This window comes from Vombatus ursinus, unplaced genomic scaffold, assembly GCF_900497805.2.
Source record: "Vombatus ursinus unplaced genomic scaffold, bare-nosed wombat genome assembly UNPS02013757.1, whole genome shotgun sequence".
NCBI classification, from domain to species: domain Eukaryota; kingdom Metazoa; phylum Chordata; class Mammalia; order Diprotodontia; family Vombatidae; genus Vombatus; species Vombatus ursinus.
The window spans coordinates 5,606-29,970 of record NW_020953535.1 but is presented as its reverse complement, the minus strand read 5'-3'; the positions used below and the strand labels follow the sequence as shown (position 1 = coordinate 29,970).

General features: G+C 56.1%; 1 protein-coding gene across 1 annotated transcript; it reads right to left on the bottom strand.

The window, feature by feature from the left end:
- Window positions 1-568: 568 nt before the first annotated feature.
- LOC114040607 (midnolin-like) lies at window positions 569-19,236 on the bottom strand. Its single transcript, XM_027858716.1, has 8 exons — window positions 19,052-19,236; window positions 16,369-17,114; window positions 14,167-14,254; window positions 13,014-13,076; window positions 7,984-8,364; window positions 7,121-7,292; window positions 5,719-5,973; window positions 569-3,186 (listed from the first exon to the last, which is right to left on the bottom strand). Exons 2-8 carry the CDS (start codon window positions 16,593-16,595, stop codon window positions 2,903-2,905), a joined length of 1,470 nt encoding a protein of 489 aa, XP_027714517.1. The 5' UTR covers window positions 16,596-17,114; window positions 19,052-19,236; the 3' UTR covers window positions 569-2,902.
- Between the last annotated feature and the right edge of the window lie 5,129 nt (window positions 19,237-24,365).

Here is a 24,365-nt window from a genome sequence, read left to right as displayed (position 1 = left end):
GGCCTGACATTCCATGTCCTAAAGGCTCTCCCAGCTCTGACCTGTATTCTAAGGACTCTCCCAGGTATCACATCCCACATTCTAAGGGCCCTCCCAGCTCTGACCTTTTGTTTTGAGCCCAAGGCGGATGCTTGGCTCTGGGCACCCTGACTGCAGGGCTTAGCATAAGGCCCCCCTGCATACACTCTGGGAAGCCACTTGAGCCCCATGAGGCTACAGTCTGGGCAGAGCCTAAGGGAGGTAACAGCCTGTTTTCAGGCTCAGCTGTACATAATAAGTAGAGACAAGTGGTGGCTTGTGGTGTTCCAATCATTCCCACACCTGAGGCACCCAGACTAAAGCCCAGATGGGCACCTGAGTAGGACTGACGGCAGTGGACAAGGAAGGTTGGACAACAGAGGACAGCACTCACTTGCAGGCTCCCCAGGCACCAGCTTAGCTGGTGCTTTCACGTCAGGCCAATCCCCTCGTCCTTCTTGACCTCAGTACTCCCAACCCAAGCTCAGTAAGCCCCAAGAAGCCTCGGCCCCCTGAAGCAGCCAACCCACCCAATTGAGATGACTCCAGCTCGTGTTTCATGGTCTGTTTATTATTTTAAAATCATGGTGGGCGGTTTTCTCCTCTCACTGTCTGGTTCTCACACAGGTAACGTGGACAAAGGGAGTGCAGGGGAGAGGGGAGGATGGTGGGGGGCCAAAGGCTACGCCCAAACCCACCAGGGAACACTGGGAAATAATGCTCTGCTCGTGAGCCCCTGGCCCTCATGGGCAAGAGACTGGTGGCATGGTGTGTGCCTGCTCCCATTCCCCCCCCTCCAGGTACGCCTTGCCAGGACAGGGGAGGTCTGTGAAGCAGGCACCAAAGGAATTCAAACAAAAACAAAATAAAACAAACGCCAGACATTTAAATAGAAATCCAAATCTTAAAAAAAGAAAAAAAAACACCCCACAAAGCTCGAGTTTTGACTTTTTTTCTCCCTTTGGAAAAATATTACGCCTCGAGTATCCCCCCCCCCCCACCCCAAAAAAATAATTACAAAGCTACAGGAACACAGGGATGCTCACATCTGGACATGAGGTGTTGTCACAAGACCGAGGGGAGGGAAGGGTCTCTAGGCTGGGAGCAAGGTGGGGGGAAACGATCAGTGAGGTCCTGGCTTTCCCAACTGATGGGAGGATGAGGGGGAGGAGGAGTGGGACACAGATGGTGGAATGGGGAGGCAGGGTGTGGAGGGAAGGACAGAAGGGGGCAGGGCCCAGACAGCTCAGTCCATCTCCGTAAAAAAGAAACAAGTGATTTAATAAAATAAAATCCATTGAAATGGCCCCGTGGGGAGGGAGATTGGGGGGAAGAGAAGTCTCCCACCCCACCTCCGTGTCCCAGCCCTGGCATCTATTTGTCCCCCGACAGGGGATGTGGCCACTAGGGCGGCAGCAGCGAGCTCAAGAGGGAGAGGGTTCTGAGTGGGCCCTCGGGGGCTGGCCAGGCTGGGAAGAAACAGAGGGTGGGGGGCAAAGGTGGGGCAAGGCCAGGAGGGGCCTGTCCCCTCCCCCAAATAGGGTTAATGCTACAAGGCCATGCCCTCCCCCACTTGGGTCAGGGGCAGGGGTCTCCCCAGACCACCTCCTCCCGTGGGCAGCTGGTCCCCCTGCCCCCCAGGGGGGAGGGGCAAATAGCAAGCTCCCCCCAACACACAGATCAGGTGAGCAAGAGGAGGAGGAGGGGACAGAGCACTCCTTCCTCCCCACTCCTTTCTCTCCCAGGGCCTGAGGAGAGAGGCTCAGATCTGAAACTGGCTCAGTCAGACAGTCAATTTACTCTATAAATACCCCAGCCCAGGCAGGGGGGTCAGAAAACAGGGAGGGGAAGAGGAGGCAGGGCAGGGAGATGAAGGTTCAAGGCAGGTGGCACATGGGAGAAAGGATGAGGTGGGTGGGCAAGAGACACCTCTGGCCTCCATTCTTGTCCTCTCCCTCTGGGAGGAGTGGGAAGGAAGACCCAGCTCCCAGGCAGGCTGGCTTGTTCCGACGCCAGCCAGCCACCCACCTTGCGGGCAGTACCCTGGAGGAGGAGGAGGAGGTATAAAGGGGATGGGGTAGAGAGAACTAAAAAAAATCTCCCCCAGAAGGGAGTCAGTCCCAAGGCCAAAATCTCCAGCTAAGGCCTTAAAAAACCAAAACCAACCAAAAATCCCAACCACACAGTGACAGGACACCTGGGGAGCCAGAAATGACCCAAACTTGAGGGGCGCCAGCTGCCCTGGCCGGTGTGGAGCAGCTTTTTGTGTGGTTTGGGCTCAACCTTGTCTGCTGCACTGGCCTGGAGTGGAGGCTGGAGTTTCGGGGAGAAAGCATCCCCCCACCCCCCTCCCCAAATCTGTAAAGTGCACTATGAGTCTGTTCAATTACGTATTGTCTACTTAGACCTGAACGGGGTACAGGGCGGGGGTGGGGCTTGGGGCAGGCGGGGGTGGGCTGCTGGTGGAGTCTGTTTAGCTCACTCAAACCATCTGGCACAATGCTACATATGTGGAGGGGGGGCAAAGGGGGGAAGGGACGGCCCCGGGGCAGGGGGGCTGGGCTTCCCTGGGTACAGGGGTGGCCCCTGGTAGGATTCTGGCAGAGGGAAAAAAGGGGAGAAGAGGCAAGAGAGGGAGGAGGCCAGCCAGGAGGACCAGCCACAGTCTGTTGGGCATAGAGGGACGAGGCTGGGGTGCTGAGACCAAGCCTCAGACCCAGGGGGACAACCTCGGCCCTCTGGCCTGCCATCCCCACCCCACCCCGCCCCCGAGAAATTAAGGGGACACTACTGGGGGCCAGGGGCAAAGACGGGGGGACGGGCAGACAGAGCCAGCCCTCTGTCCGGACCTGGGGCCGGGAGGCGAATGCCGCTGGGGCAGACCCTAGGCCACCACGAACTCTGACTTGAGGTCCGCCTTAACCTCAGGCTTCCAGAGAGAGTCCTCAAAATCGAGGTCGAGACCGCCAGCATCACTGGCCCCGCTGCTGCTGCTGCTGCTGCTGCTGCTGCTGGTGGCCCGGCCTGCCTTGCGGCCCGAGAGCCAGTGGTAGGGGCCTCGGGCATCCCGCCGGGCCTTCCGCCGAAGGCGCTTCTGCTGCAAGAGCAGCTGTAGACGTTCCACCTTACACCGAGTGGCCCGGTTCTCCGTCTGCCTCAGACGGTCTCCTGTAAATCAAGGGTCCGGGATGAACATGTGTGTTCGTGCGTGTCTATTCAGGGGACCAGGACCCCAGGCCTGGGAGTCACGAGGAGCGGGGGAAAGCCTGGCTCTGCCCTGGTGACTGTGTCACCCTGGATGGACATCTGCCCCCTTTCTGAGCCTCAGCAGGATAAGTCTCTTGGTCCCTTCTAAATCCCTCAGCAGGAGAGATCAAAGATCCTTCTTCTGAAGACTTAGCCAGGAGAGGGGATTATCAGATTCACAAAGCTGAGGGACCATTTAGTCCAACTTAGCCGTTTTACAGATAAGAAAACTGAGGCTGAGAGAAGAGAAAGTGATTTCCAAGATGACCCAGGGATGAGGTAGGAGAATCTGTGGGGACAAGGGCCCCTGGCTCCTAGCTCCTGCCCCTAAATGCAGAGAATGCCAGAGTTGGCCAAGGATGCAGGCTGTCACTATCTGCCCTGGGCTCCCTGCGATAATGCCCAGTGACATGCCCCTGGAGCTCCCTGCTAGGCAGGCTGGGTGCCGAGTGCCTTCCCTGCACCACGAAAGCTAGGCCCAGGACTCTCCTGGCCCAGGAAGGAGCGGGGCTCTGTTGTAGGTGACCTCTCTCCCTGTCCCCCCCCCCCATTCCCCAGGGAGCCCTAAGCTGGGGAGGTGGGTAATGGAAGAGAGACCAGGCTGTCCCCAGAGATCTCTATCTCCTGCCCAAGACAGATGGCTACAGGACCACATGGCCTCTCCCAGGGCCTGGGACTGACCCCAGGGATTCCTGAAGAAAGGACATTGGCCTTGGGGTGGGGGAGACAGGACATATCTGCGCAGGCCTGGCTGGGAACTGATGTTCCGTCTCCAAACCAAGCCTTGGGAGGTTGGTGGAATTTAAAAGCTCTATGAGGTTAGGCAGCGTTTGGAATTGAGAACCTGCCCTGCATACGGTAGGCATTTAATAAGTGCTGAATTAAAAAGGAGCAGCAGTGCTTGCATTAAGAGACACCCTGCCATTAACAGAGCAAAGGAATGTGGCCTTGGCCACGGCTTTCTCAGGGTCTCAACATCAATATGAGGTTTGGGTCAGATCAGGGATTCCTTTTCGGTATTAGAGAACATTCCCCAAACTCCACAGCACAGTGGTGGAGTAGCTAGCTGCTCACTGAGAGAATGCAGGCTGGTATTTCAGTAAACTTGCTGGCTGGGAAACTGGGACTGGGAAACCAGCATCTCTGACAGACATCCTGTCATTGCAGCTTCCTAGGATTCTAGATTTAGAGATGAGAGGGGCCTTAGCCACCATCTGGCCCAAACCCCTCCTTTGACAGATCAAGAAACTAAGGCCCAGGGAAGGGAAGGGCCTTGCCCACAAGAGCATCCAGGTGAGCAAGTCTAAGAGGTGGGATTTGAACCCAGGCCTTTTGGGTTCCTGCAATGCTGGTTCCTTCCAACATTCTCTCTTTTAAGGTCCCTCTCAGTTCTGACATGGGATTATCCCCTTGGAGGTGATCTGGGCGGTCACCAGCATCTTACTGTTTTATTGGACTCAATACAACATATATCAGGTGCCTACTCTGTACTGGGCATTGTGTTAGGTGAGGGGGGAGGGGACAAAGACCAAAGCTGACCTAGAACATCAGGTGATCTAAGGACTCTCCCAATTGTGCTGTGGTGTTCCAGGGGCTCTCCCTCTTCTGCCATTCTTTGTTCTAAGGGCCCTTCCAGCTCTGACATTCTCCTATGAGCTAAGGAAGGAAGGAATTTTGGGGGAGGGGGGATCCCCTTTAATTCTTCCCTGGTGTAGAACACATCCTGTCTCAGAGAAAGGGCAGATTGTCCCTCTTGCTTCTCTTAATCCAGGGCCCCTCTGACTTCCCCTCCCCCCACTGCCTCCACCCCCCCTGCCCCCCTCAATAGGACCTTTGTCTGGCCTGGTGAAGGTGGGGGTGAGGGGGCTGGAATTGGCCTCTCCTCAATCACCCCTGCCAGACACTAACACCCTTCCTCTGCCCCCTCCTTCTTGCACCCAGCACTATGGGGCGAGAGAAGGAAAGGCTAGAAATTAATATATGCAGATTAATTCTCTCTCCCTACCCATCCCCCATCTGAATATGCTCACAGTCCCCTACTGTGTTGGGGTGGGGGGGGAGAGAAGAAAAGAAAAACGGAGCAGATGGGGGAAGGGGATGGAAGGGAACAGACTGGGGGGGGAGGGGAAGGAAGGAAGGAGGGAGAACCCATTCATAAAAAGCCTGCTAACTTACACTGGGGCCATCTGGCCCCAGGAACCTCAGAGTGTTAACCCCTTGGGGGATGGGGATGGGGACAGAAGGGCAGGGCACGGCCAGGCTGGGACTTGCAGCACTTTCTAAAGGTCCTGAATGCTGGGGGCTGCCCTAACTAAGGAAACTGACCCCCCTCTCCCCTCCCCTCTTGGCCAGCTGCTCTACTCTGCTCTGGCCCCTCCAAGGGGTTCAGCCTTTATCCTGGAATGACTAGCTACCCTCCCAGGTACACCCTGGCCCAGGTGTGCAGGCACTCACCGCTGGGCTTGCACATCCGGATCTGGCTCTGGACCACGGAGTGCAGCGGGGACGTCAGCTTCTCGCAAGAGGTAGCTTTGGTGGTGAGCTCGGGGGAGGGCGAGCACTGGGTCTGGCATCGGAGCTGGGCCAGGGACTGGGGCATACCCTGGTAGTGCCGCGTGGCACTCAGGAGGTCATTGAGGATCTGCAGGATGGTGCCGATGTCCCGCCGCGGGCGGCCGCTGCTGTCCTGGCAGTTTGGATGCAACGTGCCTGTGGGAGGAAAGGAAGTGTATGTGTCGGACTGGACCGCGTCCTTCCCTGGTTCTGGGAAAGGGGGGTGGCACAGAGGGAGGTTCTGGGGCCTGGGTAACGAGGAGAAGGGAGGAGGGGTCTGCCATCGACAACGGGCTGACTCCCTCCTTCTCTGGGCTCTGCTTTCCTGGGGAGCACGATCTCTGGTTACTACCTGGCCATTTAGGGAAGATCTTCTCCAATTCCTTCATATCACGGAGGAGGAAAGCAGAGGAGACCGGGAGAGGGAGAAGATGGAGGGCAGCTAGGATGGCAGTGTTCAAGACAAATTCAGCTGGGGGCAGAGAGAGAGAGAGCGGCTATGTGGGCAGATGGTGCAGACAGGAGAAACCTGCACTAGGAGTCTACCCTTCCCATTGCTATCTTGGGGCTTCTCCTCTCAGGACCTCAGTCTTCCCCTATACAACACAAGAGACTTGGACCAGATCTCTAAGGGCCCTCCCAGATCTGACATTCCGGGTTCTAAGGGCCCTCCCAGCTCTTGACATTCCATGTTCTAAGGGCCCTCTCAGCTCTGACATCCTGTGTTCTAACTAAGGGCTCTCCCAGCTCTGACATCCTGTGTTCTAACTAAGGGCTTTCTCAGCTCTGACCATTCTGGGTTCTGAGGGCCCTCCCAGCTCTGATATTCTGTGTTCTAAGGACCCTCCCAGCTCTTGACATTCCATGTTCTAAGGGCTCTCCCAGCTCTGACGTTCTGGGTTCTGAGAGCCCCCCCAGATCTGACAGTCTGTGTTCTAGGGACCCTCCCAGCTCTGACATTCCATGTTCTAAGGGCCCTCCCAGCTCTGACATCCTGTGTTCTAAGGACCCTCCCAGATCTGACATTCTGGGTTCTAAGGGCCCTCCCAGCTCTTGACATTCCACGTTCTAAGGGCTCTCCCAGCTCTGACAGTCTGTGTTCTAGGGACCCTCCCAGCTCTGACATTCCATGTTCTAAGGGCCCTCCCAGCTCTGACATTGTGTTCCAGGTTCTCTCCTAGCTCTCATTCTCCATCTTCATTTCTTCTAAGTTCATATCTCATGAGGGAATAAGTAGCTTGAAAACCTCTAGAAGGGGTAGTGGGGAGTCCCATGAGCCTCAGTGATGGGCTTCAGTCCATACCAGAAAAGGTCCCTGAGAAGACTCCTGGAGCATGGTTCACGAAGCTCTCGATGACGGCGCCAGGTTTCCGGGAGCGCGTGCTTGGGGCTGGGCTACTGCTGGGTGGGGAAGAGGGGGTGGCGGAGGAGGAGGAGGAGGGGCTGGTGCTGCTGCTATGAGAGGCACAATCCACCTGCCAGGAGAGATGGGGGTCAGCTCCAGAGTATTGCAACCCAGCTCCCAGCCCCCAGCCCCCAGGCCCCATTCAGAACCTGCAGCACTTCAAGGTCTACAACTGCCTTTATCTCAACAGCCCTGTTAGGTAGGAAACATTCAATCTGGTTGTGCCCATTTTATAAATGGGACAACTGAGGTTCAGAAGCGAAGTCCCCAGAGTCAATCAGCCAGCCAATACTGAAGCTGAGATTTGAGGCCACTTAGGCTTCTGACTCCCAAGACACCACAAGCTACCTCTGTGGACCTGGCAGAGTGGCCATGAAGCCCGGTTTGGAGATGGTGGGGATAAAAAGAGATGGAAAGGGAAATAGGAGGGAGCCAGAGACAGTCTAGTATAGCAGGGAGAGCCAAGATGTACAGTCAGAGGACCAGTATTCAAAAATCCAGGCTCTACCATTTACTAGCTGTGTGACCTTGGGTCGGTGAATTCCCTCCTCTGCATCTCACTTGCCCCATCTACAAAATTAAGGGGTCATACTAGATTACATCTGAGGTCTCTTTCAGGAGTGACCTCTACGTGTCTTGGAGTGGCCACCCTGGCAGAGGCTGGGTTCCTACCCTAGAATGGGTTCTAGACTCAGATCTAGGAATCCAAGCTCAGCAGTCCCTCCCCCAGTCTTACTCTGCCCTCCCCATCCCTGAATCACCTCAGAACAGGAGGAGACTGTGCTGCCGTTAACCGTTTGTGTGCTGGCGCCGTGGGACCGGAACACGCCGGCCGTGACGGGCGAGGGGTGGGCAGGGCTGAAGTAGGCGGGTGTGCGGGAGGTCGAGGAGGGGCGGGGCGGGCAGGCAGGCACGGGGACTCGGGCGGTGGCGGCAGCAGCGAGGCTAGATGATCGGCAGGGTGAAGGGGTGCTGGTTGTGGCCCCCGGGTCCCCACGCCCCGCCACGAGGTGTTGTCGATGCTGGAGCTGGGCACCTGCAGCTGCTTGCTGGGCAGCCAGTTGGAGCTGCACAAACATCATGTGGTCACCTACTCGGAGGGCCAAGGTGAGCGGGGAGCGGCCCGAGAGGAAGTCGCTGACCTGCGCAGAGAAGGAAGGAGGGAACCGGTGAGGGTGGCGAATCCTGCCTCTCGCGGCAGGCTGCGCCCCCCCCTCCCTCAGAGGAAGAGGTCCCTGGTAGAGCCAGCGACCGGGGACTCTACCGTTGTCCCTGAGACCTTGCGAAAGGCCCACCTGGTTCTCAGTTTTCCCATCTGTAAATCGAAGAGACTAGACGGGCCCTCACAGCCCTGATATTCTGTTCTAGGGGGCCTCCCGGCTCTGACATCCTGGATTCTAAAGCCATTTTCAGCTTTGACTTTCTAAGCTTCCCAAGGTGCTGTCCCAGCTTAGATTTTAGGGTTGTAAGTCTTAATCTCAGAAGCAATCACTACCATAGAACAGTACAGTTCTGAGAGGGCAGGAGTGAAACAGGATAGCAGGATCAGAACGTCCCCTTGGGTTCCCTGTCCTTCCGTCCTTCTCCCAAGGCAGGGTGCCCCCGCCCCTCCAAGGTCAAAGCTCTGTGGCACTCCCAGGACTAGGGCCTGTCACCCCAGACCCACCCAAAAGGAAGATAACCAGGTACAGCTGTTCTCCATTGAGGGTAAGAGGTGGGGAAACCCAAGAGCCAAAGTCCAGGCTGGAAGAGTGACTCCCCCCCCATGCCATTTTTCTTTCCTGACTATCATATTCGCAGACACTGCCAGATCCAGGAGTGCAAGCCTGGGAGGCAAGAGGTCGGGGCCTGCCCCATGCCTGGTCAAGTAACTCCACTCCTCTACCCTGGGCTTCCAGTGTTTCCCTAGGAAGCTCTGTGTTCAGTGATCTCTGGTCAGTAAAGGACAGGGGCCTCCCCGCTCACCGCCCCTTGAAAAACCAGTCCCAGCGACCCTGGGGCCTGTGCCAAGGGTCACTATCCCATTATACAAGAGCAAGTCTAACCATACACACATAGCATCCCTGGACACCAGGGGAGCCCCTATCGAGAGAGGCAGGTATGCCCTATACAATCCTCCTGCCTGACCCCCTAATAAAAAGGGGAAGGGGGCCCTCCTCTTCCTTGGAAGGCAGACAACACAATGTTCTTGGAGGTGGGGGTCCCAGTGAGACAGACAGACAGACACACACACACACCTGTTTCCTTCCCTGCTCCCCTCTCATCCCCATCCCCAGCTCTAGACCAGAAGTTCAAGAGGAGAAGTGCTCCCTTCCCCCCATCTACCTGCTGGTAAGGTACCAGAGATAAGCAGAGACACAATTCAGCCATTAGAAGCCCTGTCACACTCCTGCCCTCCCTTACATCCCAGAGTTCCTAAATCCTTTTTTTCTGGAAGAGAAGGGACCCACCCCTGCCATTTTCCTGGCCCACAGAGGCTAGGAATTTGCCTCTTGGCCCCATCCTGGGAACCAATGGTTGTCAAGGCAGGGTGGCCTTCGAGCCAAGAAGGGTACCAAGAAGCAGACAGGGGCCCTCGAAATACCACCCTCTTTTCCTCTTTCCCCATCCCAGCTTCCCACTCTGCCCCCTCCCCCCCCAACCCTGGCCTTAGAAGCCAATGAGTGGGAGGGAAAATTCTTGGACAAATTCTTCTGTTCTAACCTTTGCTTCCTCAAGATAAATATTTATCTGTCCCAGCCCAGCTGAAGCATGGGGGTGTGTGGGGGGGGTGGGCTGATAATTCTAGGCTGGGCTTTGGGGGGAAGTCTAGGACCCACACACAGTAGTCTCCAGACAAAGCCACTGGGATCACTAGGACTGGACACACCAGGGGCCAGGGCAGGGAGCGGGACGGCTTGTTCCTGGAAGGACCTTGGGCCCCAGGGCTAGCCATTCCTCCCTCTCCTCAAATACAGTGGCCTGACCTCTGATAAAGATCATACTTCAGAGTATCTGAACCCTAGGAGACACCAGAGAGATCGTCACAAAGGGGAAACTGAGGCTCTCAAAGGGCACACAGCACTCCAGTGCCAGACTAGGCTCCATAAGGGCCCCTGCCAAACTATGAGACTGCTTCCACCTCACCCTCCATCCTGAGGAGATGGGCATTGTCAGGCAGAGTCCCAGTGCCTGCTCTTAATGCCTCCCACCCCAAAGCTGGTTCCTGCCCAGGGGACAGAACCTGGCAGTTGAGACCAGGGCCATTGCTCCTATTAGCATCTGCCTCATCTTCCCCAGGGGCCTGGGGTGGGGGGCAGGGAGGGGGGAGTAGCCCTCTGATTCTCAGAAGTGACAGAGGGGATGACTCAGAACACTGCCTGCTCTGTTTGCCTCCTCTGCCCTTCCGCCCTCCTTCCTTCCCTCTCCTCTGGTAGCTCTGACCAGGCCAGCTAATCTGGGTGACCTCCTCAGAGGGTCCTTCCCCGCCTCTTCCAGCCCAGCCCAGCCAAGCGTGCACCTCAAGCACTTGGCTGGGGAGGGGGAGACCGGACAACTCTCTAAGAGCCATGTCCCCTCTGCCTTGGTCTCTCCACCCTTCCCCACCAAGGCGAGCTGCCCAACTGTCTCATTGGCTGACCCCCACCCAAGAAGGTGCTGACCCCAGCGAGGTGGGCGAGGGCAGCCAGAGCGAGCAGAGAGGAGGAACGTCCCTGCTTCCCTCCAGCCCGTGTCCTTCCCCACCCTCCACCCTCACCCTGCTTGCCGGCCTCCCCAGCCCATTTCCTCCCACAGGGAGAGATGACACAGTGGCTTGTCGGGAAAGCAGCCCTGAGGGAGCCCTATCACAGGCCCAGGTCCTCAGGCGCCTGGACGCTAGCGCACTCACCCCTCCCACCCCGGTGAAGCCTGACGCACGCACGGCTGGGCATGGCTGGAACGGATGTGATGGGGCGAGGCTTCCTCCAGAAAGCCCCCCCTCCCCTTTGCTCCTCTTGCCCTCCCCCTACACCAGCCAGCGGGAACTGCACCCTGCCCCTGTTCACACACCCTGTGTGTGGTGGTGGGGGGGGGCTGGGGGGAAGGCGGAAGTCACCCCTCCCTTTCTCATCTACTAAAACACTCCTTCCTCTCCACCCCGAAGGCTGGGGTGCTGGGCCTAGGTCTCCCCTTTGTCCCGGGACTAGGAATCCACCTGGCGTGTAACCTGAGCCCTGGAGGCGCAACCCCCCCACCTAACTCTACACACAGCCCCTCCCATTCCTGCCATCTCTGCAGATTACTTACGCCAGGCCTGCTGGCTCTCCCAGGAGGCCCCTGGCAACACGGGCACAGGGAAGCTTCCTCTGCCCCCCTCCCCTCAACATGAAACTATGAGCCCTGGGGGGGAGTTGGGGGGGGAACTAAGGGGGGAGAGGAGCCACTGATGGAAGTGGCAGAACGGGTTTATGCCTGGCTCTGGGCAAGAATGGCCTTCTCCCACCCACCCACACACCCACCCCCTCCTCTCTACTTCTGCCTTGCCTTCCCCACCCCCAGAGGCCCTGGCATCCTGAGGATTTCTAAGCACTGTGTCAACCCGGGCCTCCTCCTCCTCCTCCTCTCTCCCTCCCTCCCAGGAGGCTGGAGCCAGGGCCAAGAGGAGAGGGTGGGAGCCCCCAATTCCAACACAACCCCATTTCCCAAAAGAGAGGCCTTGGATACAGTCAGGCAAAACTGGGCACAGAGCTCCCAGGGCAAGGGCATGAAGGGAGCCGGCCAAGAAAGGCGAGCCTCCCTGATTACAAAACATTTTCCTAACATCCTGTCCCTACCTCAAGCGATTTCTGGGCCTAGGCCACCCAGAGAAGCATCCAGACACCCAGCTTGCAACTCTGACCTCCTCACACGGCCCCTGCCTTCCTGGCATGACAGAGGGGGCCGGGTGGCCAAGGAAGCCCCCCCCATACACACAATAAACAAGGTCACAGAAGAGGTTTGGTTTGGGGGGGGAAGGGTTGCTCTTTGCTGACGCACAAACTCTGGGGGTGGAGTCTGTTGGAGAGTCAGGGTGGCTGGGAGGGGGAGAGGTACCCTCCCAGGCATGGAGGTCCCTCCCTCCTCTTCCTCTCAGGGGAGGGTTTTTTGCTTTACAAAATTCCAGCAATGAAATCCTTCCAGAAGTCAACAGCAGCTAAGTGGGGGGGGGGGGGGGGGGGATGGGGGGCCGCCCAATCCCAGGGGGAAGATCAGGGGGGGGGGGCCAGACCAGAGATGTCCCAGCCCTAGAGAGAAGCAGCAAAGGAACCAGCCCAAGTCTTGGTCAAGAAGGGGCCAGAAGAAGGGCTTAGCCTAAGAGATAAACTCTAATCCCAGAGGAAGAGAGGGTGACCTCCCATCTTAGACTGGCTGCTGAGGCCAAAGGCAGGGAACAAAAGGAGTGGGGGTGGTCCTGGACCAGGCCAGGTGATCACTGAGGGGAAAAATCATTAGCTTTGGTCCTCAGTCACATCTCTAACACTCCCACAGCCAGCCGAACCTCCCCCCACCCCCAGTCCATTGCCCCACACCCTGGTGAAATACGAGAGCGGTCTCACGCTCAGTCCTGTGGGAGGGGAACCTTTGAAGGTCAGAGCTGTTTGGGCAAGGAGGGAGCCCCAGCTCTGCAGGTCAGCAGGTGGAGGAGGTGAAGGCCAGGGTGACCTCGGGCCCTAGCCTGGTGCACACCGGCTCCCACCTGCTCCTGAGGCTTCAGGGGAAAACAAAGAGGGGGAGGGGGAGAGCTGAGGTTTGGCCGCAAGACCCAGGGAGCGGAAGTGGTCCCCTTCCTTACCTGAGTTTCGGTTAAGCTCTCAAGTGCCTGCATTACGGACTGCTCGGGCCGAGAGGCCTGGGACTGAGAGAGAAGAGAAAGCCAAGGTCACTTGGGGTTCCTGCTGACAAAACCACAGGGGTAGGGGAGATGGAGGTGGGAAGTTTCACTTCTGCACTTGGGGGAGGTAGGAAAAAGTCACAATGTGAGAGCCCCAAGTGAGAAGGCAATGAAAGGGGGTGAAGGTGAACAGATCCCAAGCCAAGGACTACGACTGCAGGGCCACAGAGAACCCAATGGGGCCTCCCAGAGAGAGGAGGGAGGGGACAGGAACAGATCCACAAAGGGGGATGTGTGATTATGTGGGGAGAGGAGAGAGGGAAAGCCTATGAGGCATTGTGTGTGTGTGTGTGTGTGTATGTGTGTGTGTGAGTGAGTGAGAGAGAGAGAGAGAGAAATTGCTTGCTTGAAGGAGGGAAGGTCATAAGCAGAGACTGTGTGACCACACATTGGGTGCTGTAAAGGGCATTTCTGCCAGGGATGAGGGGACTAGATGCCAAGGAAGGCCCCTGTCTGCTGAGGATCAGTATATGTGTGGATGAGGACGTGGGGAGGCGGTCACAAATTTGAGCTGGAAGGGACCTTGGAGGACCTCAATTTACAGATGAGGAAACTGGCCCTACTGTGACTCATTCAGGTATTAAGTGGCAGAGATTGGATTTGAACCCGGGACTCCAAAGTCAATGCTCTTTCCACAGAACCACGGGGAAGTAGTTAGGTAAGGAAGTGGGAGGAAAGGAGGGAGGGATGGATATACAGGTGGTCAGAAAGGTGGGGTGCAGGGACACACAGGCAGTCAGAAGGTGGGAGGAGATGAGACACAGGCAGGTCAGAAAAGGAGGGTGCAGAAACAGAGGTCAGGAAGTGTGGGAGGGGATATCCAGAGGTAGGGGGCAGGGGCACACAGGAGGTGTGTTGGGGGACATACAGGAGATCAGAAGGTATGCATGGGAGGGATCAGGACCCGCAGGAGGTCAGAGAGAGACAGAGAGAGAGAGACAGAGAGAGAGAGAAAGAGAGAGAGACAGTATGTGTGTGTGTGTGTGTGTGTTTGGAGAGGGGCAGAAGGGAGAGTCCCTTCCCCCCCCAATCAAGGTGTGGGAGCATCCTTTACCATGAGGCCGGCTTCCACAGTGGGGACGAGCGTCACCTTGCTGCCATCGCCCACACCCAGATCCTGTAGCTTCCCAGAACTGAGGCGTCTGTGCAGAGGGAGGGAGGGAAGAGGAAGAGAGGGGTGAGACTGAGTGAGGTGGTGGAGAGACGGCAACTGTAGCAGAAGGACTCGGGGGGAGGAGGATGGGGTGGGGGGGAGAGACAGAATTGGAAAGCTCTCTTTGCCCCCCTCCCTGGCTCTCACAAACCAGGGCAGGGCCCCAGCTGCTTCCAGAGGCAGGAAGCTGGCCTATTATTTAATCCAGACCAGGGTCACTCTGCTCATACTGCAGAGCCCACTCTCCTAGGACAAAAACAAACATAAACCACGGTAGCACACACCCCACCCCCCCCCACCTCGAAATTTACAAAACAGCTTCAGATTTTACCAAGAGATTTTTAAATGTCTCACTGGCCAATCACAAAACAACCTGCCCCAAGGAGGCCCCCCGGGGATAATTCTCCCCACCGTGACAGAGAGGGGAAACTGAGGCCCAGAGTAGAAAAGAGATTTGCACAAGTTCACACAGCTGCTTAAAGTCAGGCTTCCAACTCCCCAAGGTGGGCCTGGGGTAGGACAAAGCTTTCCTCTTTGTAAAGGAACCTGCAACCATCAGTGGCCCCAGTCCTCCCATTGCTTCCCTCTCCTGGGGAGCTGTCCTTGTGAAAGAAAGAAGAAAGACTAGACAAGGAAGGGAAGGAGGACTAGGAGTCCTGGCTTTGTGCCCTGAACTGGCCAACGAGCTGCCCACCACACCATTCCACATCACTACTGAGGTGCTCCAAAGCAGCTTGGGGGTGGGAGGTAGGCCATGGCCCATAGCTACTCCCCCTCCCCAAGATTCAGTACCCAGTTATGACTGTTCTCTAGATGAGATTGGTAAGCAGCGTCTCTCCTCCCCCCATTTCCCGGCCACCAACAGGGCTCCCCTGCAGGATCAGCCCAGGGCTGCTCAGACAAAGGAGACCCCCCCCCAAGCCCCTCCCCCACCCCTGGCCCGCCAAGCCCCACGGGGAAGGCCCCAGCCCAACCGGCCCCCTCCTTCCCTCCCTCCCTCCCTTTCTCCCCCAGGCCTCAGGTTATTTAAATAAAGGGGGGGCGGATAAGGGGGAGAAGAGGCTCCCAGAGAGCTCCTACCTCAGAACAAAGCGGGGAGGGGGAGGGGAGACAGAGAGACAGAGAGGCAAACAGGGACAGAGAGACCCAGAAACTGGGCAAGGACAGAGAGACCCAGAGACAGGAGCTGAGATAGAAGCTGGAACAGGGACAGAGGCCCAGAGGACAGCCACCATGGCTCCCTACAGATCCAGCCCAGGCACCCCCCCGGAAACTTTCTGGCATGAAAGGTTCACATTTTCCATTTTTAGCTGTCCGGGTTAAACCGCTGAAGCCTGGAGACTGTCGTTGTCGTCTCCTCCCACCTCCTCCTCCTCCTCCCCTCCCCTCCCGGAAAACTGCCCCCTTCACCCCCCCCCAAGAGCCTCGGGCAGGCAAGCCCTGCAGTCGGGAATCAGATTTCGAAAGGGGAAGAGGTGAGGGGGTGGGAGCAACGCATGAGAAAAGGCTGCAGGCTTCGGAGCTAGGCAGGGGGTGGGGGGATTGGGGGCTGCAGTCTTTGTGCTCGAAGGGGGGGGCCAGAAAAACAGAAAACGAGTAACAGACACGGAGACAGAGACAAACGTTGGGGGGGGGGAGAAGGACAATCGAGACACAAGAGACAGATGGGGGGGCGGGGGAGGGGAGAAGAGACATTGAGATGAGACACCCAGGGACAGAGACAGGGAAGGAACACACACACACACACACACACACACACACACACACACACACACGGGGGGGGGGACAGACAGACGCAGAGGTCGAGAGGTCTACAGAGACAGGAGTCGCGGAGAGAGGTAGACTGGGGGTGGGAGAGAGAGAAGGGGCCAAGAGGCAGAGAGGATAGAGGAGGAGGGCGCGAGGAGCTCGCACACCCCTCCAGCCCTCTCCAGAAGCGCCCACCTCCTCCTCCTCCTCCTCTTCCTCTCCTCCCTCCCGGTCTCGCCGCCCCCTTCGCCAAACCCGGAGCCCAGCGCGATACAGCCTTTGTTAGCTTGCGGGAGAGGGGCCCCGGCTGGCGGAGGGAAGATAAAAGGGTCAGGGGCTCGCTCCGGTACTTACGTCTCCTTGTAGAGCAGCGCCAGGCGCTCCTTGGGCACCTTCAGACGCTGAGACAGGCGCCTCCGGAGCCCTTCCACCGTCTCCTCGCCGGGCACGGAGAGCTCATAGCGGGCGCCCGTGGTCGTGTTGATGCACAAATTCATCGGAGGCTCGGCCGCCAGCAGCTCGCAAGGGGCAGCGGGGGCGGCTCCACGCCGGCAGCTCCGGGCGCTGGGCTGCGGCTCCATCGGCGGACCCAGGATGTAGCCCAGCAGAGCGAGAAGCGAAGCGTACAGAAGTGGCCGATAGGGTCCCTGCGTCCTGGCCGGGCCCTTGCTTGTTCTTCCCCCGACCCAGCCGCCGCCAGGTCCTCAAGTGGCGCTCGGCTGGCTCGCCTACCGGCTAACCCAGCACAACAGTCCGGAGTTGGCAAGAACCGAACCCCTTCGCGGGAAAAGGAGACGGCAGAAAAGAGCGGCACCTTTCAGGGCTCTAGCCGAGGACGCGGCCTCCCGACCGGAGGGCGGAGCGTTTAAAGGGCCACTGCCCGGGAGCTGGAGGCTGGAGAGCCCGGGCGCGGGGGTGGGGGGGAGAACAGGCGGAGGGAGGGGAAAAGAGGTTCACAGCCGCCTGCTTTCTCTGGCCTCCTCTCCCCTTCTCCCCGCCCCCCTCTCTTTCTCTCTCTCTGCCTTCAGCCGAACCTAGCAACAGCAGCCGCGGCCGCTCGCAGATGCTGCTGCGGCTGCTTCCCGCCGCCGCTCGGAGCTCTGGGGGTGAAAGTAACAAAAAAAAAGTTATAATGTATCAACGTTCTAAAGGGGCTGAGCCCGCCCCCCTTCCTCCTCGCCCCCCCCCCCCCCCGCCCTCCCATTCACTACTTACTCTGCCGGGCGCCGCTGACCAATCGCAGCGCTTCGAACGCCCCGGCGGCCCCCGCCCTCCACCAATCGCGGCCCAACCGGCTCTCCCCCCCACGTGGCAGCAAGGGCCAACCCCTTCCCCGCCTGTCTGGCAGCAACCCGCCAATCAGCTGGGCTCGGCTACCCCTCCCCGCCCCCATCCCCTCGGCGCCCGTCCTCCCGCCCCCCCTAGTCAGTCCCTCCCCTAGCCAGCCCTCCCCCATCTTCCCAGCCATTCATAATCTCCGAGCCCCACAACAAAGAGCTTGCTCGGGGAGCGGGCGAGCTGCGTGGGGAGGGGGCCCGGGAGGGTGTGCGGGGATTTTTCCTTCTTTTCCTTCCCCGATTTAGAATCTAATTAGAGGATAAGTCACCGCCGAGCTCCCAAAAATAAGCGCGGGGGCGAGAGGCGGCCAACACCCAGGCGCTGGGGAAGAAAGGGGGAGCCGCCCACGCAATCTGAGGAAGACACCAAGGTCCGCGTGGACCACAGACACCATTGTTCCCAGCATTGGGAAGAAATGGCCTCCCTTACCGCTCCACCATGAGAGAGAGGGAGAGAGAGAGAGAGAGTGTGTGTGTGTGGTGGAGGTGGATTTGGAAACGTCAAAATGGGGGCGCCGGGGCTCTGAAGCTTAGGGTCCAAAGTCATTTGTTAGTGGCAGAGAAGGGACAGGGCAAGAACAGTGCGAAGTGGCATTGGTGCTCAGGGTAGGGCTGGGGAGGGGAGAGCGGGCGGGGCATCCGGGCCACCGGGGATCTCAAATCGCAGGGGGGTCTGGGGGGAGGCGCTGGAAGGCTTGCACTAACACAAGTGTGCCCCGCCCTCCCTGCCTCCCTCCTTCAGTGACGTGGCTTGGGCAAAATACTGTGAAGATCTCCCCCCCACACACACACACGCTTTGAGATCTATGCACCTCCCTCCCTCCACAAACAGCCACCGCCCCAGGGTGGGGCGAGAGAGAGGTGGGGGAGAATGGTCTTGAGGGCCTCCCTCACCTCGCAAAGCTGGGGAGCCGAGGTGAGGGGGGAAATATGGGATCCTTTAATAGATGGGCTCCCCCCCCCCCCCGCCTAGGAGGCAGTGACGCGCGGCGTCTCGCTGGTAGAGCCAGGGAGCCCGAGTACCGGGGGGAGGGAAGCAGGAAAGGGGGTGATCTGGGGCGGGGACCCAGAGCAACGCTCCCCATGAGTCAGCAGCGCGCGAGCGCCCTCTCCCGCCACCTGGAGGGACTTCAGGCCCGAAAGAAGGGGGGCGGGGTGTGTGCTCCCGCGTGCGGGGCTAGAGGGGGGGCTGTTGGGTGGGAGAAACAGACTCCAGCAGAGATGGAGGGAGAAGCAGGAACCCAACTACCAACCCTAGGAAGGATTCTCCCACGTTACCTAGCCCAACCCCCTCCTTTGAAAAGAAAGGGGTGGTGGTGGCAGAGAGGGCAAGCAGCTGACCCAAGGTCACACAGCCGGGACTAGGACCAGTTCTATGGTTCAAAAGTAGTGTTTGGTCCTCATTCCTACCCTCACTTTTTGAAGTCGAAGACATTCACGTAGAGGCCCACAGACAGACGGACCGTCACACAAACCCACACACTCCAACTCCCTTTAGACTTTTAGACGCCCAACAGCCCAGGACCGGAGAGTGTTTCTTGGGCTCTCCTTCCCCCATCGGGCATCTTGGAGAGGAGTAAACCTCCCAGATGACTTGAGAATTCTTCCTCCGGAGGTCTCCTCGCCCCCCCCCCCCAGTTCCCCCCTTTGCCACCCCATTCCCCCCACGATGCCGTGGTCCCTACGCCGAATCCACTCACCGATCAAAACCCGAGCTCCAGTCCCGAATCCCGCAAAATTTTTAAAAATTAAAAGCCCCCCCGAATAATCCACAAAATCCGCTCTGGAAGTACAAGTCAAGGTCCGGGAATCAAGAATCCAGGAAGAGTGGGAGGAGGAAGCCTAGGGTTACCCGACTGCCCAGTGACTGTGGCCTGTTTGGGAAGCGCTAGAAGTTTTTATCCGCCCCCTCCCTCCCTGTCGGGGTGGAGTCTGGGCGGATTCCCGGCCCCCGGGAGCAGAAACGCCCAGGGCTGCCCCGCCGACTCAGCAGCCCGAGAGGGAGCGGGCAGGCGGGTGACGCAACCTTCACCTGGCACCCTGGGTCTAGAGCGGGGGGGCGGAGTGGGGGGGTCATTACCCAGATCCAGCCCTGTCTTCCCCTGCCCACTCGAACACGGGTCGCTACGCAGTGGCCTGGGCCCTCCTCCCCAGTGTCCAGGGCTGGGCCCTTGGCTTCCCTATCTGCCCTCTGCCCTTCTGCCCTTTCCTGTCCCCGAGTCTCTGTGTCTCAGGGTATCCATATCTGTTTCCCTATTTGTCTTCCTATATCTTTGTCTCCCTTTCTGTTTCCAGGTCTTGTGTTTCTGCGTTCTCACGTTTCCAGGTCTCTGTATCTCCATGTTTCTGTCTATTCTTGGCTGAAGCTATAATGGCCTTGTGTCTCCCTGTCTTCTTGTCTCTTTCCTATCTGGGCTAGGCTGGGTACTAGGAATCCCAGAATCTACCCTTGCCTAGAGGTGACCTTGTCCTTGGGAGCTGGGGGTGGCGGGAAGAGGGGCTGTCTTTCTCTCCCTTTCTGTAACACAGCCCAGGGGTTGATGGGAGGGTGAGGAGATGAAATGCTTACTAGACAACAGAGGTGCCCAGGGAATGACCCAGGGCTGGACCATAGGGTTCAGACTAGGAAGGTACGTTGGAGCCCAAACCTTTCATTTTACAGTTGGGAAAACCGAGGCAAAAAGAGACTGGGTCCCAAGGTCATACAGCTATGCTGCTGCAGACAGGATTTGGACCGATGCCCACTAAGGCTGAGCTCTTTCCTCTACGCCTGAATGCCTGGGAGTCAGGAGACCCAGCTCTGGACTGCAGAGTCCACACTCCTCCTCTGAATGATGATTTGACCTTGGCCAAGTGCCCTCCCCTCTCTGGGCCTCAGTTTTCTTACCTCGGACTGATAACTAATCCCCTGCCCAGGTCTGCCATGGTGTGATTCCCTCATTTTAAAGAGGGGGCTCAGCAGGGTTTCTCCCAATTTCCCGCTAACTGCAATGCTTTGAGACTTCTCTGGGATTCTCCATCTTGCTCCTCCTCCATTGGATACCATCTCCCCCCCCCCCCCCAGCTTTCTTTTGTGTGTTGCTTTCTCCCATTAAATTGTAAGCTCCTCAAGGGCAGGAACTATCTTTGTTTTGTTTTGTATTTGTACACCCAGTTCTTAGCACATAATTTGGCACATAGTAGGCCTGGGGTGGGGAACCTGCAGCCTCAAGGCCACATGTGGCCCTCTAGGTCCTCAAGTTCAGCCCTTTGACTGAATCCAAACTTCACAGAACAAATCCCCTTAATAAAAGGATTTGTTCTGTAAAACTTGGACTCAGTCAAAAGGCTGAACTTGAGGACCTAGAAGGCCACATGTGGCCTCGAGGCCGAAAGTTCCCCACAACTGCAGTAGGCCCTTAATAAATATTTTTTGGCTGGCTGATTATTTTTAAATATATTTTTATTTATTGTTTTTATTTATTTATTTAAATATTCCACACTTTACATGTAAAAAAATTTAAACCATCATATTTTCTAAATTTTGAGTTCCAAATTCTCCTCCCTCCTCTCTCCTTTCCCCCCTCTTTGAGAAGGTAAGCTATTTGATGTCGATTATACATTCAAACTCATGCAAAACTTATTTCCATATTAGCCATGTTGCAAAAGAAAACAGACAAAAAGTAAAACAAGAAAAATAAAGAAAGTAAAAGGTATGCTTCAATCTGGATTCAGAGTTCATTAGTTCTCACTCTGGAGGTGGTTAGCATTTTTCATCCTGGATCCTTTGGAATCTGACTAGTGAGTCAGATTCGGAGAAGATTCCGGTTTTAATACTGGTTCTACCACTGATTTGCCCGTGTGACCTTGGACAAGTCCCTTCTCTCTGGGCCTCAGTTTCCTGATCTGATACACGAAGGGGTTAGACATTAGGGGCTGGGCTGTAAGGGCTCTTAAAGATCTACAGATGGGGGCAGCTAGGTGGTTCAGTGGATAGAACACCGAGTCAGGAGGACCTGAGTTCAAATGTGACCTGACACTTGACACTTACTAGCTGTGTGACCCTGGGCAAGTCACTTAACCCCATTGCCTAACCAAAAGAAAAAAAAAAAGATCTACAGATGAATTTCAGGCTGGAAATCAGGAGAAGGTCCAGGTTTCAGTACTGAGTCTAATACTAAATGTGTGATTTTGGACAAATCCCTTCCCCTCCCTGGAACTCATTTTCCAAATCTGGAATGACAGGATTGGACTAGTAGATCTCTAAGGTGCTGTCTAGCTATAAATCCTATGATTATATTGTTATTTCCTCTTTCTCCCCCTTCCCCCTCCCTGCTTCCCTTGCAACCCCCGTTGGAAATCAGAATTCTCCCTTTTCTAGATTCAAACCCAGGCATCCTCCTTGGCCATGGCCCTTCATCAGATTGTCTGGGGTGTCTTAGATTCTCCTCTCCCTGGGAGCAATTGGTGGTGAGGTTGGGTTATTCTGGGAGCTGAGCTCAGGCCTGGGGGGAGGTGGGGTGGAGAGCTGAGGCTCTCCAGTATCTAAAGGCTGCTTCTCCCTATCAGTCTCCCCTCCCCGGTTCCAGCCTCTCCCAGGGCCCCCCACCCTGCCCCCTTTATCATCTCCACCCACTTTCGTCCCTCCCTCTCTCCCTCCCTCCCTTCTCCAGAACCCAGAGTTGACCTTCAAGCCTCTACTGCTTTTCTGCCACAGAAGGACCTAAAAGGAAAGCTTAATATGAAGGACTTTAGGGAAAAAGCAGGCATCTCTGTCCTTCTTTTCAATCATGCAGAGAAAGAGCTCTGCATACATTATCTCATGTCAACTTGTCTACCCTGTCACCAGTGATTGTCCCAAGATCACAAGCCTTGAAAGTGTTAGCACTGGGATTGGAAGCTGGATCCTTGGCCGCCTCTGTGGTGGGCCAGACTGCCAGTCTTGACTTCTCAGACTGGCAGTTCACTGAGAGCAGGGGCATCTTCTATGTTCTAAGTCTGCCCACAGTATCGATATGCGTAGGGGCTGGCCGTGACAGACAGAGGTGGTTGATGGGGATTTGTTGAATGGACTTCTCCCATTTCTAGAGCCTTTCTTTGCTGTGCCCTATATGTGTGACATTCAAACTCCAAGACTTTGCTCCCCGATTTTTAAAAATGGGAAAACTGGTTCCAAGAAGAAAAGAAACTTTCTTAGGGTCACTCACTAGTTAACAAGCTTAGTCAAAAAGAATTTATTAAGCACCCACTGTGTGCTAAGCACCAGGAATATAAAGGCAAAAAAAAAAATCTACCGTCAAGGAGTTGTGGGTAGATAACTAGGTACCTGCAATTAGGAGGTAATCTCAGATGGTGTAAATGGCAGCTAGAATAGAGCACTAGACTAGAGCCAGGAAGGTTCCTCCATCAAGAGTTCAAATCTGGCCTCAGACACTTCCTAGCTGTGTGACCTTGAACAAGTCCCTTAACCCTGTTTGCCTCAGTTTCCTCATTTGTAAGATGAGCTGGAGAAGGAAATGGCAAACCACTCCAGTTATATTTGCCAATAAAATCGCTGGACATGATCACAAAGAGTCAGATGAGACCAAAAATCTCTGAGGGAAGGCACTAGGTGGGACACCTAATGGCTTCTTGCAGAGGGTGGGATTTTATTTAATTTTTGAAGAAGCCAGGGAAACTAGTCATCATAGATGAAGGAGGGAAGGCATTCCAGGTATTAGGGACAACCAGTGGAAAGGCACAAAAATGTGAGATTGGATTATTATGTTTGCAGAACAGTAGCAAAGAGACTGTAGAGCTGGGTCATAAAATTCATGGAGTGTAAGAAGACTGGAAAGGGGAAGGGGCCAGGCTGCCAGGTAATGATGAACTTTAAGTATCCTAGAGGTAACAGGGAGCCACTGAAGTTTATTGGGTGGGGACAATCTGCCCTGGTCAGATTTGCAGAGGGTTACAAAGAGTTGGAGGGTTGGATGGATCACTTTGGACACCGAGTGGAGAATGGCTTGTGGAGGGGAGAGCCTTGCAAGAGACTAATTAGGAAGATGTTGTTCTGGTCCTTGGGAGAGGGAATGAAGAGCCTGCCTGTACCAGGGCTGTGCATGGGTAAGAGGGGATTTGTGTGGGAGTGGAGCTGCTGCCCCAGCCTAAACAGGGCTCATACCACTCCACTGGGAAGCCTCTAGTTGGATGAAAAGAATCAATGAATGAAAACCATTTTTAAAGCACTTATTCTGGGCAAAACCTAAGTATACTCAAAAGCAAGATAGTGCCTGCCCTCTACAAGCTTACATTCCAATAGGGGAGACAAAATATACAGGGATAGGGGACTGGTGGTGAAGGCAGGGAAGTTGGATCTAGGAGGTCACTGGGATTATGAGTGGAGCCACTGGAGAGTTAATTATCACTCAGGCCCTCTCCAAAAGCAATGGTAGAATTGATTTGATTACTGTTCTAAGGGAGAGGTACAAATTATGTCAACAAACATTTATTAAGTCCATGTGGTGGTTGAAGTCAGGAAGTCCCGAGTTCAAATCTGGCCTCAGATATTTCCTAGCTGGGTGACCCTGGACAAGTCACTTAACCCTGTTTGCCTCAGTGTCCTCATCTGTAAAATGAGCTGGAGAGGGAAATGGTGAACCACTCCAGTATCTTTGCCAAGAACACCCCAAATGGGGTGACAAAGGGGGTTGTGCCTTTGCTTGAAGATTTCCAACAAAAGGAGGCTCATTGTCTCCCAGAGGTAACCCATTCTGCTTTTGAACATCTCTAACTCCAGGGTCCCCTGCTATCTCCTCCCCGGTTATGGTACATCAGTTTCACCACCTGAATAAGAGGAGGAACAGTCCAGTGTCTGGCATACCAGTTGCTTAATAAATACTCCTTTGATGTGGCTGGAAGCTCCGCTCTCAGCAAGTAGAGGAGACCCTTTGGAGCTCTGGGGAGCCAAAGGGACCTCACCTCAATTCGTGATTACATGTATGCTAGATACATACTGTGTATATGGAGGTAATCTCAGGGGGAGGGCCCTAATGT